General features: G+C 38.7%; 1 protein-coding gene across 1 annotated transcript in view; it reads right to left on the bottom strand.

Moving 5' to 3' along the window:
• Positions 1–6992: 6992 nt before the first annotated feature.
• Positions 6993–16867, bottom strand: part of SLC16A12 (solute carrier family 16 member 12) — a 105053-nt gene continuing 95178 nt past the window's right edge. Inside the window, exons 6-8 of the mRNA XM_032137183.2 lie at positions 15145–15724; positions 12761–13020; positions 6993–10026 (exon numbers count right to left, since the gene is read on the bottom strand). Coding sequence (XP_031993074.1) covers positions 9764–10026; positions 12761–13020; positions 15145–15724 — 1103 coding nt within the window. The 3' untranslated portion in view covers positions 6993–9763. The remainder of the gene's footprint in view (positions 10027–12760; positions 13021–15144; positions 15725–16867) is intronic.

The raw sequence follows: 16867 nt of genomic DNA, 5'->3' as shown, positions 1-16867 counted from the left end.
GGAGGAGACAAAAACATTCAAACCATAGCAGAAGAATAGAGACTCAAAAGATACAGTTAAGGTTTGATGGAGTAAGAATTAAATGTTATTATAACATAAAACAAATAAATTAAGTAAAAATTGAGTTGTGGGATGAGAAGAGTTCTTTAAATTCAGTTAATTAAATCCTAACAACATAGCAGAAAATCAATAGATAAAGTCTATATTAAATAGATCAGAAAATAACATTATAAAACATACCATCACAGATTGGGATAGCCCCTTCTCACAAAACTGACTTTGTTCCTCTTTCTCTCCAATCAGAACAACATAGCAAGAGTATATTTAATTTAAAACAAGTTTATCACTTAGCTTTCTGCTCATACATCCCCTCTCTTTCTGCTTATACATCCCCTTTTCTCCCAGGACACCAGCCTCCGCATTCCTCTCTACTTCTCTTCTGAGCCAAAGTTCCCTGCCTCACTGGGATGTGGTTTCTTCTTCTTTAGCTTTCTCTTTTCCTGAGATCAAGCCACACACACTGGATCCCACCCCAACCACAACTACCCCCTTCTTCGGAAACTTCATATTTACTAAGTTTAATTTGTTCATTAAACATTTTGTATTTCACTTTAAGTGAGGAATAAAACAGCATCTAATTACTAGAAATGTGCTAGAAATGCCATGTATATATTCCCAAAACTGTCTGAACTGAGGGGTTCCTCTGTAAGTGATGAACTGGATTTCTCAATACCTCCTTTCCTGATGGCACCTAGCTGAGTAACTAAAGAAATAATGAAGGTGACATGAATAAGCTTTGGGAAAGCCATGCCTCAATGGGAGCACACAGGTGCCTCACAGACAACAAACTCTGAAGGCCAAGCATAGATTGAGGCCACTTGGATTGAACACTTAACATAGAACACAGTTTTTGACTTCGGTGATGCAATGATAATCATGGCTAACTCTTACATAGTACACAATATCTGCTGGGTGCTGTTCTCTGTGCAGGGCATGTAGTAATCTTGTAAAATCCTTACAAACCCCCCTAAAATAGGCATTTTTATTCTTTTATTTTGCACATGAGTAATTAGGATTTAGACACATTAAGCAAGCCCAAGGTCGCATACCTAATAAGAGGTAGGAAAAGGATTCAAACTCTGGGTGTCTGGTTCTAGAATCTAGCACTTAACTACTATATAATACTTTCTAAATAGTCTTAAAATTTGGAATGAAGGATATGGGAAGATAGGACCAAATCTTTACAGACCAGAGGAGAGAGATTCTAGAGGATCACACCAATCCCACACATTCTACAATCATAGGTCACCAGACACTATTGTACACAGAACTCCGAAATTCCCTGGAAGGAACTAGGAAAGGGAACTAGTTGTGCACATCAGCTGCCTCTTGATGCTGGGATTAAAAGCTGTTCTGAAACCCCAGGGAGAATGACCTAAGAAACTGATGGACTCCATCTAAGCGAGGGTTTGTTTCCAGAATTGGATTTTGGAATTCAAAGATTTGGAATAAATTCCTCAAAAAAAGGAAGCCACGTATTTTGAAAGACTGAAGAACCAGTAAACAATTAGAAGCCAGAACACGTACCCAGTCCTTTGTCCTTGGAAGGAGGGATATATCCCTTGTGCACACACCAGCCAGCATCAGACCCTCACCCAGTGTGGAGAGCAAAATAAGAAGGCAAGGAGATAGTTTGATTTGGCCATTCCACAATGTATACATATTTTAAAACATCATGTTGTACATGATAAATATATACAATTTTTATTTGTCAATTTAAAAAGGAAAGGGAAGGGGAGGGGAGGGAATGGGGAGGGGACGGGGCGGGGATGGGGAGGGGTGGAGGGCGCTGGAACACATGTAACAACTAGGGCTAGGGTCAACTGCGCTTTAACATCCCCTGAGTTTGCCTTGAGCCTCCAGGCCATGGACTTTGGAATGTGGCTGCGAGTCCCTAATTCTATTAAATATTAATTTGGTTCAAGAGTAACTTCATCTCTCTTCACATGCTTTTCCTTTCCATTCCACATCAACTCCAGCAAATCTCACCAAAGCAAACAAACAACAACAAATATAAAAACCGAAACAAACACCAAAACTAAAATCACTTACAGCTCATTTCCATATAAAAACCCTTTATTGAGAAGATCTCAGGAGACAGAAGAATCTACAACTTTAAAGTTAATATTAGGTAATCTCTGTTTTTCAGAAAGAAAAAGGGAGAGAAGTGAGAGGGAGGGATATTGGGAGAGGGGACACAGAAAGGAAACAAAAAAGAGGAATGGAGGGAGCAAAGAAAGAAGAAAAGAAGGAAAGATCCCCAACCATTTATTGCCTGCCTCTTTCTGTAATTCTGAGTTTTGCCTCTTTCCCTGTGTCTCTTCTCCGTTCAAAACCGTTCTTCCATTTTTCTTAAACAGAGCAATTCAGTTCTAACTCTTATCCTCATACTGTCACAAACCCAACTATGCATAACCAAATTCACTGAGTTGCTTAGTTCTACATAAGAACTTTCATTTTAACATGATCCACTCTCCTTTGAAAGCAATTTCAGTTATAAATAAATAGAATCCCCACATAATTTCACATGCACTACACATTTAAAGTAAATTTAATCACTAACTTTGTCATATTTGCTGTATAGTATAATCCGATATTTGATGTTTTCAAATTGACATGGAATCCATTCTTCTATATCATTTGGTTTCAACATTTTCTAACATTTGGCTTCTGGTATAACTTTGAGATTCTGTGTCTCACACTTTAACTCCTTTATCAGCTCACATCAAATAAATTAACACATTAGTAAGGGTCACAGTGGGAACAAGAATGAAAGGCTGACAATCTGGGTTCCTGAGAAAGTCAGAGGACTCCAAATTTTTTTTACCTTATGTTTTACCAATGGCTATCCCTAGTCAAGCCAGTCAAAATCATCATTCATATTAACTTTGATACTCTATGTTACAGAACTGATATAGGTAACCAAAAGCTGAAAACTGCAACACAGCATCTTTATCCCCGTATTTATACTTGCAAGAGGAACAGGATAAATGTGGGATGGGTAACGAGCAAGGGGGAGTTGGAAGAGAAGGAAACAATAACAAACTTTAATGTTTGTGCTAAGGTAGGCCTTGGGGAGTTGAATAATTGAAGATCCCCTACTCCTGGGAAGTGTTCTTGCTAATTCCAGCAGATGGCAGTGCTGCATAACATGTCAATTTTAAAACGCTTTTCTGTGCTGTTCAAGCTTTGGATCCTTAAGAAGAGAATGACACTCTTTACAGTTGAGAGATGAATATTGAATTATAACCTCATGCCCTGAAAATCCCTGCTTTGTACTTAAAGAAGGCAACTGCAATCCCCAAAAGTCCCAGACACCTTTATGGACCCGTCATCGGAACATTTATGTCCACGTGTGCTTGGTTCTGCATTGGCCTGAGATGCCTGCTGGAACCTCAAGGAGCCACACAAAGCAGCTGCCTCATATCTCTTTCCCTCACTCCCAGCCTCTTGCCCTGAAAAAAGTAAGGGCTGATTCCAATCTGTTCAATCCTGTCTTCAGATTCCCCAGAATCAAATTTCTTCAGCCCATAATGAATTCTTCCTCTCCTAACCCTCAAAGTACTACACATGCCCTTAGCCTCAGGTCAATATTTAATAACTTCTTGGTGTTGTTCTAACCTGAGTTGGTTTCAATTTACCAATTAGGTAGTAAATTTGAGATCATGGAGGGGGTGCTATGTGTATTTTTAATTCTTCACCATATATAACATGGTACCAGATTCCAAAGAGGTGCTTGATAAATGGTTGATTAACTCCTTTCACCATCTCTTAAAAACTTCTTCCAGCATACTGTCTAATTTTCAATAATGCCCTATGAGTTAGGGGCAGCCATAGGTCCGGTCAGGACAAAGATTTCAGTCAGAAACATCTCCTGCACCTAGCAAAACCCTGGCATAAATATTTTGTGTAAAAGCAGTTTGTGTGGTGCCTGTAACTGAAACCCCGTCTTTTCAGGTTTGGAGCATGTGCAATCCACCTTTTCCCAACGTTCCAGGGCTCCCTTGTGTGAACAGTTCCTCTTCCCTGGGGTTTCCACTCATTTGTGCACAACAGCTATTTAATTAAGCCTGTCTGGGTTGAACACAGTAGTATCATTTTTTACATTCAGGCCTCAATCCAAAGTTTGTTATTTAATATCTTTTGATCAACTCTTCTCTTTGCCACTTTTATTCCCTTTCCAAAACCTGCTCCATAATGGTCAATGCTCCAGAGCGTCTACTGTTTATGTGACACTTCTAACAAGGTGTCCTATTTTGACACACTAAATTAGGAACATCTAATGTATCCTATCTGTTCTGAGTACAAGAGCAATTTGCACCCAAACAAACCTGCACCCCAACCCTTCAATCCGCCCCACTCTCACTAATGTTATAATTCTCCTTAGCAGTTTTTTCATTTATTTGTTCTTTACACTCATTTATTCGTTCACCAAGTATTCACTGAATGCCTACTCTGGGTCAGGCACTGCTCTAAATAGTGAATGAGTCAGTATGATCCCTATCCTCAGAAAGCTTGTGGTTTTGTGGAGCAGACGAAATTTAAAAATAAAAACATATATATGATCATAACTAAAAGATGTTCTTTGAAGGAAAAATAACAGAATGCTATGAGCATGAAGAATGTGGGTGGTAGTGGTGGAGGAGGGATGTATAATTTAGATAAGGGCAGTGGTTAAAGATGGACTCTCTAGGGCAGTGACATTTAAACTGAGACCCAAAATATGAGAAGAGAGTGATCACAGGGATCAACATAAGCAAAATGCCCCAAGGTTAGGGGTATAAAGGGGAGGCTTGGTACTTGGAAGAACTGATAGAAAAACTGGGCACTAGAGTGTAGCAGAGGATGGGGGATATAGCCTAACATCAGGAACTACCCTTGTTGCGACCTCGTAGGTCCAGTGTGGGCACTGAATACTAACACCAGCCCTGTCAGTTCTGTGAATGTGAAAAAGGCTTTGCTCTTCCCTGTTTGAGCTTTAGAAACTTAGGTTCAGATATCTGGATTCATCCACCTGCACATGGGCTGGAACCTCAGGTAACCACACAGAAGCTGCCCCCCATCCTTTCTCCCACTCCCGAACTCTTCCCTACCTTGACCCATACCCACACCTTGCTCTGCCCCCAGTTGCAAAAATAAGCTATCCAAGAATAAGCATAGGTCTTCATCTTTCATAGGGCAAGGTCCTTGAACTCTTCCATAATTATACTGGCCAGTGGGAAAAGGCCTAACTTGTCATCACAAAAGAAACATATTTATGGAAAAATTTGAAAAGGGCTCCATTTGAAATGCTAATTCTAAAGCCTTTTAGTGCCAATTCAAACCTCAAAAATAAACTGCTTTTTACTTAATTCTAGACCTATCTTAGGTCCCAGATCCCTCAAAAAGACCTCTGACCCTTAAACAATTCAGAGCAATAATGAGAGTAATAATGATCACTCTCATCTAAACCTCAAAATCCCTTTTCATTGGTTTGACTCTCTTGGGTCAGGAGAGAAAAAAAAAAAAGGCTCCTTTAACTTATTTAATACAGCCCTGGGCCTCAGGTAGATAGATCCTTAGGGTGCTAGGGAGAAAAGGAGAAAATTTTAATCTTCAATTGAGACACTCAAAGCCCATATCAAGAAAGGGGGCCCAATCAACTTTGTAAGTAATGATGTGGCTCATTAATAAGGTGATACTAACCACACATGTCCCCGTTAGCAGGAACAAATTATTCTTGCCAAGTTCAGGTATTCCCTGGCAGCTGAAGGAAACATGAGCTGCCCACATGTTAATATATTTCAAATTGCTTCTCAAAGGAGAGGATAATGGGTAGATAATTGTAGATGTGGGGGGATAGGTACATCAAGTTCTTTACACTATTCATTCTACTTTTGTATATGTTTGAAAAGTACCATAATGTTTTGTCTTAAATGTCAGTCCTTTTATCATTATTTAATATCTTCCCATTCCCCAACCAAATAGTTTTCTGTGCTATGGGACAAAACCTCAGTCATCTGTCATTGGTAGCTGCTCTGGCAACAGATATAAAAATCTATTGTTTGACGGAGTTAAAAAAAAATTTTTTTTTTTTTTACTCAAAATTTCAAGTGTGAGAAAAGAAAATCAGATATCTACCCTGAATTTGTACTATTTCATTTCAGTAAACAATTTCGGAATTAGACCTACTGGGACCAGGAAAGGGCGTGCCAAATAGACATTACCATTTTCATTATCACTGGCAGTGGTGAAGGCACTTCAGAAAGAACTCAACTCCTAACTGAGAAAGCCTGACTTTGGTAATGTGGAAAGCAGACAGTGGAACTCGCTCACTTTTGGGACAAAGTATGCTCCCCAATTCACCCCCTCAACCCTAAATGCTCCCCAAAAGAAGCCTGGATCAATCGACAGCAAATTAAACCACTAAGCCTGAAAGTAGTGGTTTTGATAGATCCTCTTGGGAAAACTCTTGGAAATCTCCAATCTAGAATCTTCCTTCAATATTGATTAGAAGATTGAAGCATAATCCAAAGGATTTTATCAGTCCAAGGGAGCGTCTGTTTCCCAACAGCTTCTTGAACCCACATAAGATGATCCAAGTAGGCACAGGGGAAGGACACAGGGCTTCAGCATCAGCAGCATCCCAGTTTTACAGGATTTCACACTAGAGGAGTGCAGTGGATACTGAGCTGTGGGAACTGGTGCCTCAGTTTCCACATCTACAAAACAATAATAATAGAGGATTATGGGGATTAAATTAGACAATGCATAGCAAGTGCCTGGCATAATAGCTCACACACTGGAAGAACTCAATAAAGACTTTTGGTTTTTGTAAATCATTTGATTACTTAACACATCTTAAAATGCTGACCACATCTTAGCATGATCCAGACAGGCCCACCCGCCATCCAATCCAAACCTGTTGTCCAAGGGAAAAATGTCTTTCCAAACACAGGACAATAAACTTGTTTTATTTTGCTTTTGAAATAAGAAAATATTAGCATAAATATTTCATCTATTAATGAAATTACAATCTGAACAAAGAGCCCAATCACACAGTGTATCTACAAAGTTAGATAATGTCTTCTGATTTTCTACTCAGATAATTCCAAAGTAGAGCTTACAGTAGTAGAAAGAAATATTTAAGATGTAAAATTATCCCACTATAATTTTGTTCTTGATTCCACAAAATACATCATTCCCATGAATTTCTCAGTTTTGAAATAAACAGTATAGACACATGGAACATTAACACTAAAATTCTGTGTAGAAATGTAAAATAGTAGACCTTAAGATGTACATTTTTCTTACTGATTTTCTAAAAATGCTGCCTCAAAGGGGAAAGTAAAATGCAAATCTATGCATGTATAAAGTCAACTCTCCCAAATGTTTTTATACAAAATCTTTAAAAGTTCTGATCACTATTCTCATTTTTCATAAATACTTATAATACTTCACAGAAATTATATTGCAGAACGATATAAACAAAATTTTGTTGTGATCATGATAAAAAATATGTATAAGAATATTTGTAACTATTCATATTTTTAGACATCTTTAGGCTTGAAAATTCAAAAAATGATATTTAGGGCAAAGTGCTATTCCAAACAGATATAACTTCATTTTAACTTTGACGTTTTACAGATACCTTCCAATTTTTTTTTTTTTTTTTTTTTTTTTTTGAGATGGAGTCTTGCTCTGTCGCCCAGGCTGGAGTGCAGTGGCATGATTTTGGTTCACTGTAATCTCCGCCTCCTGGGTTCAAGTGATTCTTCGGCCTCAGCCTCCCAAGTAGCTGGGACTACAGGTGCCCGCCACCATGCCTGGCTAATTTTTTGCATTTTTAGTAGAGACGGAGTTTCGCGATGTTAGCCAGGATGGTCTTGATCTCCTGACCTCATGATCCGCCTGCCTCAGCCTCCCAAAGTGCTGGGATTACAGGCGTGAGCCACCATGCCCAGCCCCAAATATTTTTAAAATTGCAAATGACAAAGTCAATGGGGTTCAAAACTAAATTATTAAACTAAGGAGATAACATAACATTTAAATTTCTCTTTGGAAAACAACTATGAAATATTACCATTTTCTGCTATCAAATCAAGTCAGTATTTCATTCTGAAAGCAATGTATTAACATGTGATTTTATGAAATAATCAAGGTATAGGCAAGCTCTCTTGCTGAGCATACACATTAACTCAGAATCTTCTCCTTGCTGTTTTTTTTTTCCCCAGCACTTGTGAGGCCTTGTAGGGGACAGTGGATTAAATAGTCTTCAGGGTCAAAACAGTTCCTTGACATTTGGATTTTAAACTCCTGGTAATTAAAATTGATTGCATAATTTGCCCCTATTTACAGGTGTGACATGATGTGAGATTCAGGATTATAATTCTTCGGACTTAAAATGGTTGGAAACAAGCTGGGGGATCTGGGCTTTTTCTTCCCTCCATGCCTTCCCTCTTCAATCTGAAGTCTCAGAAATTATCCCAAACCATAGAAAAGTAGAGTATTTGAGAGTGAATAAACTTCTAATCCAATGAGTAGATTTCTAATTATTATCCATAAAGAGATGAAGAGCAGTAGACAGTGGAACAAGAATTAACACAGGGAGAAAGGAATCTCACCTTTAGAATATCTCTAGGATAATATTTTTCAGACAACTGACCCCCTCCAATCCTCTTTTGGGTAATGATAAAACTAAATGTCTGATCTGCAAAGAAAACTCTCACCAGAGACCTGCTGATTCAAGAATTCAGTTCCTGCCCAATTGGAATACTGCCAACATTTTTCCAATCTAACAGGAATGCATCTGCAGTCTAAGTGAGAGGTTTTTCTCTGAAGGTAAAAAACGGGAAGTTTTGGTGTTGTTAACATTTCGGGTAAGATTGAGAGGTTGTCCTTGTGACTAAGTGTGTTCTGCTAAATTTAGAGTAAGTATTATATGTGATGGTAACAAAGGTGAGAGCCTGGAACCCGGTCTTAGGAAAAGAGCTTTCGGTTTCCAGTGGACAATTTCAAATGGATCTTACCAGACGCCCTTTAAGATCTATTCCAACCATGGTATTCCAGGATTATTTGGATTTTCATAGTGGTGTCTACCCTTGGGCAGAGGCAAGGGCTGGCTGGAAGACTAAGAGAAAAAAAAATGAGTTTCTTTCTATATTAATCACCAGTTTTTGAAGAATCTCAAGTATTCCTTAACAATCCCAAGTAAAACCCTAACGAGAAACTCCACCATGAAAAAGGTATGGGATCTTCACTCTTCACCACCACACCCAAGCTGACCTCCCTTCTCTAACCAGAACAAGGTAAGCAAAGCTACATGTTAATGTTTCCATTTTCTTTCTGAGGAGGGAACATGAAGGGGCTGAGACTGGAACAAAGCTGCTGCCCAGTGTCATCTGCTTTGGTTATGCTTTGAAATTATCCCTAATTACAGCTAATTAGATCAGCTGTGTCCTTACATTTCTCATAGAGCTATGCCCATTGACCAAAAGATATGAATTCAGCTATGAATACAAATCCCAAATGAGAAGTCTCTGGGCTAGTCCAGCTTTCTTTATTATGTGCTATTTTCCCTTATAAATATTAATATGTTAACAAAACAATAATAGTAATTTCCTTGGAAGGCAATACTTCTGCCAAAATGAAGTTTCAGAAACATGAAGAATCTGGTGGCCCCACCTCTCGCAAACCTGAAGATTCTGGGGCTCAAGGCCATTGGTCATGTAAGGCTATAGCCAGGCACTGCTGTAGCCACAGGCTCCCCATGTTTCTGATCTAATTCTCTTGCCACAGAATAAGCCACTGATCCATTGGTCCATAGCTGCAGCTTAGGATCAGATTCTTTGGCAATGAACTGCAGCTGGGTTTTTCTCATCCTCTTTACAAGTCTAGCAAAGCCAAGCAACACAGAACTAAATATCATTGAAAGTCCACAGAGGAGGAATGCTGCAGTGTAGCTGCCAGTGGTATCTACCAGCCATCCTGTAACAAACAACAGCAAAATTATATTGTTGAGTTGAAAATTCAATTGCTTACCCACTCTCAAATTCTAATAATTTGTAAGGATAATAATAGATCGATAGCACCACCAATTGTAACTTTGAGACAAAAAGAGGTCACCTAAAAATATTGCGCAGCAACTGAAAAATACATTCTGTTTTCCAGGAAAACTTCTAGAGTGAATTGATTGTTGTTCTGTAAAGTGCTTGGAAGAGCATCATGTACTTAGTAGTCACAACGTAAATATTAGTTATTATTAACCCCATGAAATCTGGTAAAAAGATAAAAACAGCATCATTTAAATTATTAAAGTTGGAATAATTTACCTAGGGTGTTAAGAGAACATATTTGTACAAAGTGCCAGTAGTATTCACAGCACCCATACACTATTTTGAGTAACATGACATGCTTCAAAGCAGTATCGCATCTTCAATTGGATTCAGTCATTGTACTCTATCCAGTTTGAAAATCAGAACTTTTGGCCATTTTAGAAGTTGCAAATGCAAACTAGCTTTTTTTTTTTTCTTTATCTCTTGTTGCAACAAATTAATCTCAATATCTATCTCAGCTCTAAATTTTGAGGAAAACCAGGCATATGATATGCAAAATAGGGGCACAATGACAGAAAACCAGTGGAGTAACATTATACTTCATCAGGCAATTATTTTATAATTAACAAAGGTTTTTTAAATTCCTTCAAACTTTCCTTATCTGCCAAGAAAACCCACCAGAGAAGCATATGATTTCTTCTCTTACCCACTTCAGATCCATTAGTCAAAAATGGCATGTAGAAGTTGTTATAAGCCCCACAAAATTTCCTGAATTTAAACTGCTCTCAAATATTTTGGTTATTGTTTGAATTTACTTGTGCATTTCTATAGCACCAAACAAAAAAGACTGAGTAGAGAGTTGTCATTTGAAAGGTAAATACATAAGAAAATGATACAATAAGAATTAATCCTCGAATTCCCAGTAATGAGTATCATGTCTGATTTGCCAATGAAAGCCACGAACTGAATCCTAATTTCATTTGTGTCCTGTGACCTTTGATAGAATGACACTGTTTCTAAAGGTTGGTGAGCACTAAAATAGGCTATGGAAGGAGGATGTGGGAACATTTTGGGGGCAGTTTTCAAAAATGGAGCATTAAACATAAAGATCTATATCATGGAGTTTAAACTGAACAGGATTTTTTCATCTGCACCACTCAAGCGGCCACAATTTCCCCTAGTTTGCTGTTTTTATTCCACCCCAATTGCTGGATTTGGAAATAGCCTGAAACTGTCTATTCACAATAATAGCTAATAGCAGAAACCCTGCCTTCCTCAAAAAAATTCCTGCCTTCTTTCTAGGCAAAGTTTTGGGTTATTTCTCTTTTGCCTGTCTTCAGAGACCTTGTTCACTCTCAGTTTTAATTTAGGCAGACAATAATATGGAACAGTAATTCTCAATATTTACCATGCATGAGCATCACAACAAAGCTGGTTGAAAATGTAGATTTCTGGAACTCATCCTCGACATTCAGATCATAGGTGGGAGTGTCAAGGAATCTGCATTTTTAACAAGGTCCCTAGGAGACTCTGATGCAGGTGGTGTAGACCACATATTTAGGAAGGAGAAACAGCTTGTGACCTGTTTACTCCTGTCTCTCCAGCATGATAAACACAATGCTAGTTACACATGAAATATATATTTGTTTAATTACTTGTTTAATGTATACAATAAATATTTGTCAAATTATTTGTTTAATCATGCTTCACTCTACAGCATTTTAGAGTTTATAAAACATTCTAGGTGCTTTGTATGATGACTCCCAAATCTATATATAAATCAGGCCATCCATTAAAGCTGATATTTCATCTTTAAACAGCTCTATTGAGCATTTTTACCTGTATATTTCAGAAATCTCAACATATCTAAAAACCATATTCATTATTTTTCAGGCAATGCCACTTTCTCAAATTTCCTTATTTTCTCAACCACGACATAATTTTCTAAGTCATCCTTGACTTCTTTCTCCCATTCACCTCTGTATGCTAAATTGTGCTGAATTTTGTTTTGAAAACTTCCTCCTTGCCCCCAGAGCTCATCTTTATTTCTGCTGCAGCAGCCCTAGCTCAGGCCTTTATCAGCTGCCTCCTAGACTATTAGAATGGAATTTTAGCTACCTCTCTCCTAAGTTACTAGATCAATTGCTAGATCACATTTTCTAACATACATACTTTACCATATTATCCTTTTACATAAAAACTTTAATACTATCCATAGTCTCTGAAGAATACAGCCCAGTTCCTCTGTCTGGCACCCAAAACACTCCACTATGACACTGGCATTTATAATTTCAGCCTCATCACCCACTGCCCCCTGTTGGAATCCTGTTCTCCCCTGAGACTTCCCTCTGAATGTACCCTACTTATTTATACGGCTGAACAACTGCTCCATCCCCCTGCTCCCATCATTAATATGGAAAGGAATCAAGACCGTAATTTGGGACTTACTCTTTCCAGGTAGGCTAAGGTTCTTACTTGGTTGGAAGATTATAAAACAAGGATGTAGGTAGGACCATGATGGTTTTGGGGGCTCTTATAACTCTTTTCTCTTTTACTCTTCCCCAACTCTTTTGAGAGTCCTTCTCATTGACTGCATGTGGGTTTGCTGTTTTCACATCAATATGCCAAAGAGAAAAGGTGGTTGGGGTTTCTCTCTGGAAACTTACCTGCGATGGGTGGGCTCACCAAGTATGGCACTGCATGAAGGAAGTATACCACACCAAGCGCTGATGACAAAGAGGTGGTCCCCACTATCTCTGTGGTCACTACTGGGATCAAAGTCACGTAGGCACCATCAAAGTAGCCAAAGGTGCAAGAGAAAGGCACAAGCAGAGGGAGACTTTGAAGCATTGGGAGGCAGAGATAGCAGAGCCCATCCATTCCCACAGCAAAGAGGTAGCAAACATACTGGTAATTCTTCAGACACCTGTAGATTTGAAGAACAAGAATAAGTGCAGGATGTACACATTCTGTAAAAGAGCTTTAGAGCCACGGCTATGCAGCAGTAAGCATTGCAGTTATTTACAGAGGTGGCTTTCACATTGTGTGTTATCTATGCTGTCTTCCTATCTTTCTTTTTTGCAAATGCAAGAATTCTTCTCTCCAGGAAGCATGGTGTGGTAGAAAGAATATATGCTTCAAAATTAGAAAGGTGGAATATTAAAACTAGTCCTGCCACCCACTGCCTGCCTAACTCAATTTCTTTAGCTATAAAATGGAAAGGTTACTTATCTCACAGGGTTACTCTGAAAGTAGTCGTGAAATAAAATAGAAATAAAATGTAAAATGGGGTCTCCAATCTTTTGGCTTCCCTGGGCCACATTGGAAGAAGAGTTGTCTTGGGCCACACATAAAATAAACTAACACTAATGATAGCTGATGAAAAAAAAGAAGGAAAGGAAAAGAAAGGAAAGGAAAGGAAAGGAAGAAAGAAAGAGAAAGAAAGAAAGAAAAGAAAGAGAGAGAGAAAGAAAGAAAGAAAGAAAGAAAGAAAGAAAGAAAGAAAGAAAGAAAAGAAAGAAAGAGCGTAAATCTCAAAATGTTGTAAGAAAGTTTACAAATTTGTGTTGGACCACATTCAAAGCCGTCCCAAGCCACAGGCAGCCCATGGGCTGCAGGTTGGACAAGCTTGATGTAAAGGATCAGAAGGCTAATTTTCCTAGCAGTCTACCTTATCAGATGCTTTTAGATATGTTATCCATTGGTATCTGGCACATCATAGATCATAAATACTCAATAACCCAAGTGGTTACACAAAGGGGAAACTGTAATACAAAGACATTAAAATGATTTGCCAGAGATGATGGAGGTCTTGGACTAGGACAAAGTCTAATATATTTCAAAATTTCCCAAGTGTTATTCCCTTTAATTTTCCCGCTAACTCCAAACCCATCTATGATACCAATTATTTCAAAGAATCTGTATAATGTCAGCTCTAACAGCTATGCTTTACAAACATTTTTCTACTAACAGACTCATTTGAACCTCACAAAATAGTATAAGGTCAACAGGCAAATATTGCACTGGCTCATTTTACAGATAGAGATCATTGTGGATCTGAGGGTTAGGTGACTTTCTGTAGGTCATTAAAAATGTGGAATTAATACTAAATATCATATTCATAACACTGGAGAATGGCAGTTGGATCCTGATTAATTACGAAAAACATAATTTGTGAGAAGCTACATGATGGTATTAGCCCTGCAGGTCACATCTCAAGTGTGAATGGTTCATCATTTAGGAGAATATGAGTAGCCTGCACTCTTCAGTCCAAACAGATGAGCATTTGCTGAAGAAATTACTTGGTAGATTTCTTATAACTTTGGTTTCTAAGCCTACAATTACAAGGAAATTACTTGCAATTTGCATTGTCAAACATGAATATGTGGCTACAGATAATGTGTTATCATTGCACCTGGCCCTCCTGCCTGAACTGAATTCTGCTTCTTTTTCCATTGCCAGTCAGGAGTGGTTCAAAAGAAACTAACACCACCACACCCAGCCAGAAGTTGTCTTACTTGAGGACTGACTTGTCTTGGGATGGAATTAAACGAACCACCAGAACTTGTAGTTACCCTAGGCTTCTGCAATTTAGACATATATGGCACACGACATCTTTTTGTACTACCTGTGAACTAAGAATGGTTTTTCCGTTTAAAAATGGTTGGAAAAAATCAAAAGAACAATATTTTGTGGCACATGAAAATTATAAGAGAAATTCACATTTCAGTGTTCATAAAATCTTATTGGAACATAGGCACTCTCTTTTGTTTACATATTGTCTGTGGCTGTTTTGTACTATAATAGCAGAGTTGGGTAGTTACGATGAAGAACACTTGGCCTACAAAGCCAAAAATGTTTACTATCTGTTCCTTTACAGAAAAATTTGCCAACCTCTGATCTAGAAGTACCAGCAAAGGAGATGCCTTCAGATACTGCAGACTTGTTAACATTATTCAGACCTAGGTATTCCACAGGGTAAGGGGCTGAGGAGAAACTCAAGGCTTAAAGTCCCCTGGTGGGGAACCAATTGTGGTTTCATGAATTTTACCTTCTGTCGGTCAGCCATCCAAATGTGATATTGCCAATAATGTCAATCACTCCAAGTATGGACATAAGAAAAGCAGCTTGCTGATGACTCACTCCAACACTCAAAGCATAAGGCACCAAGTACACAAAGAGAGGGCTGCAGCCATAAGCCATAAACAGAACGGAGACGGCTAACACAACAAAGTCTGACATCAGTAAAAAACTGTATTCTTGCTGCAGACAGCAACAGAGGCAAGTCTGTGCCCATTCTTTGGTCGAAGATGAATAAGGAGATACCCGCTTAATGTCTTCTTTCTGAGTTCTACAGACATGGTTCTGCTCTGAAGTTGTGTGGTCCTCTTTAAGAGTAATTGGCCTCATCAAGGCACCACATACACAGAGATTCAAGACAAAGCCCCCAAGAATGAGTAAGGCTCCCCGCCAGGAAAACTGTTCAATAAGGAGCTGAACCACAGGAGCCAGGATGAAGGTGCCAATGCCACTTCCTGACATGGCAATACCATAAGCAAGGGCTTTCCGTCTGTTGAAGTACTTGCCAACCATGGCAATAGCTGGAGAGTAACAAAGTGCAAATCCAAGACCTGAGGATAAAGAGAACTCTATGAGTGCTGATGTACCATAAACAGCCAACGATATCTCAGAATACAATGACTTATATTAAAGAGAATCTGACCTCTCATTAAACCCTTTTAAAGCTGCTTTTTACACCAAGCTTAAAATGAGTCTCCCCTCACCAGTCATTCACAATTTGGAAATGTAGAATATATATGACTTTCTTCTTAGGGAGAACACCCTTAAGAAAATGTGACTTCATAAACAAAATTAAATGAAGAACATAAAAATCATTACACAAACTAAATTGGAATTCACTAGAAAATCTGGATAATGCCAACCAAAGAAACTTATCGCTTCCTCCATTTTTTAACTTAAATAATCCAGACAATTCCCTAAACTCTTCACTGCCTATGAAAACACAACACTGACAATCTGTACCACTCTGGAATTTGGATTCAAATAGCATAAACAACTATGAAAATTCCAGGGTAATTTTACATAGTTGGGAAACATCATGCCAATTTTATATGTGAACATAGCAATGTATACTTTCATATATGTGAAAATATCTCTTAAGGTCAGCAGACAAATGTTGACGCTCTAGAAAGCTTTTTAGAGAACTTCAACTTTTGGGCTGGGTGCAGTGGCTCATGTCTGTAATCCTAGCACTTTGGGATGCCGAGGCAGGCAGATCACTTGAGCTCAGAAGTTTGAGACTAGCCTAGGCAATATGGCAAAACCCCATCTCTGCAAAAAAATACAAAAATTAGCCAGGTGTGGTGGCATGCGCCTGTAGTCTCAGCTACTCAGGAGGCTGAATGGGGAGGATAGCTTGAGCCCAGGAGACAGAGGTTGCAGCTGAGATTGCGCCACTGCACTCCAGCCTGAGGACAGAGCCAGATAGACCCTGTCTCAAAAAAAAAAAAAAAAAAGATCAACTTCCATTACTTTCTAAGTTAAGAAAATCTGAGGGGCTTTGAGCCTGGATTTTATGGCAACTAGAATGTCAGAGGAGGAAAAAGAGAACCACCTTCAGAAGCTCCTGCTTCCATCTGCAGTGCAGGGTAGCCAACAACTACAACTACAACTACAACTACAGCAACTACAGCCAGCCAGAGTTACCTGGACTGAGGGGTTTCTGGATGTGGGACTTTCAGTGTTAAAACCAG

Source organism: Hylobates moloch, unplaced genomic scaffold, assembly GCF_009828535.3.
Source record: "Hylobates moloch isolate HMO894 unplaced genomic scaffold, HMol_V3 SCAFFOLD_3, whole genome shotgun sequence".
Lineage (NCBI taxonomy): Eukaryota > Metazoa > Chordata > Mammalia > Primates > Hylobatidae > Hylobates > Hylobates moloch.
The sequence above is the reverse complement of the archived record's forward strand: the minus strand, read 5'-3'. Positions and strand labels throughout refer to the sequence as shown.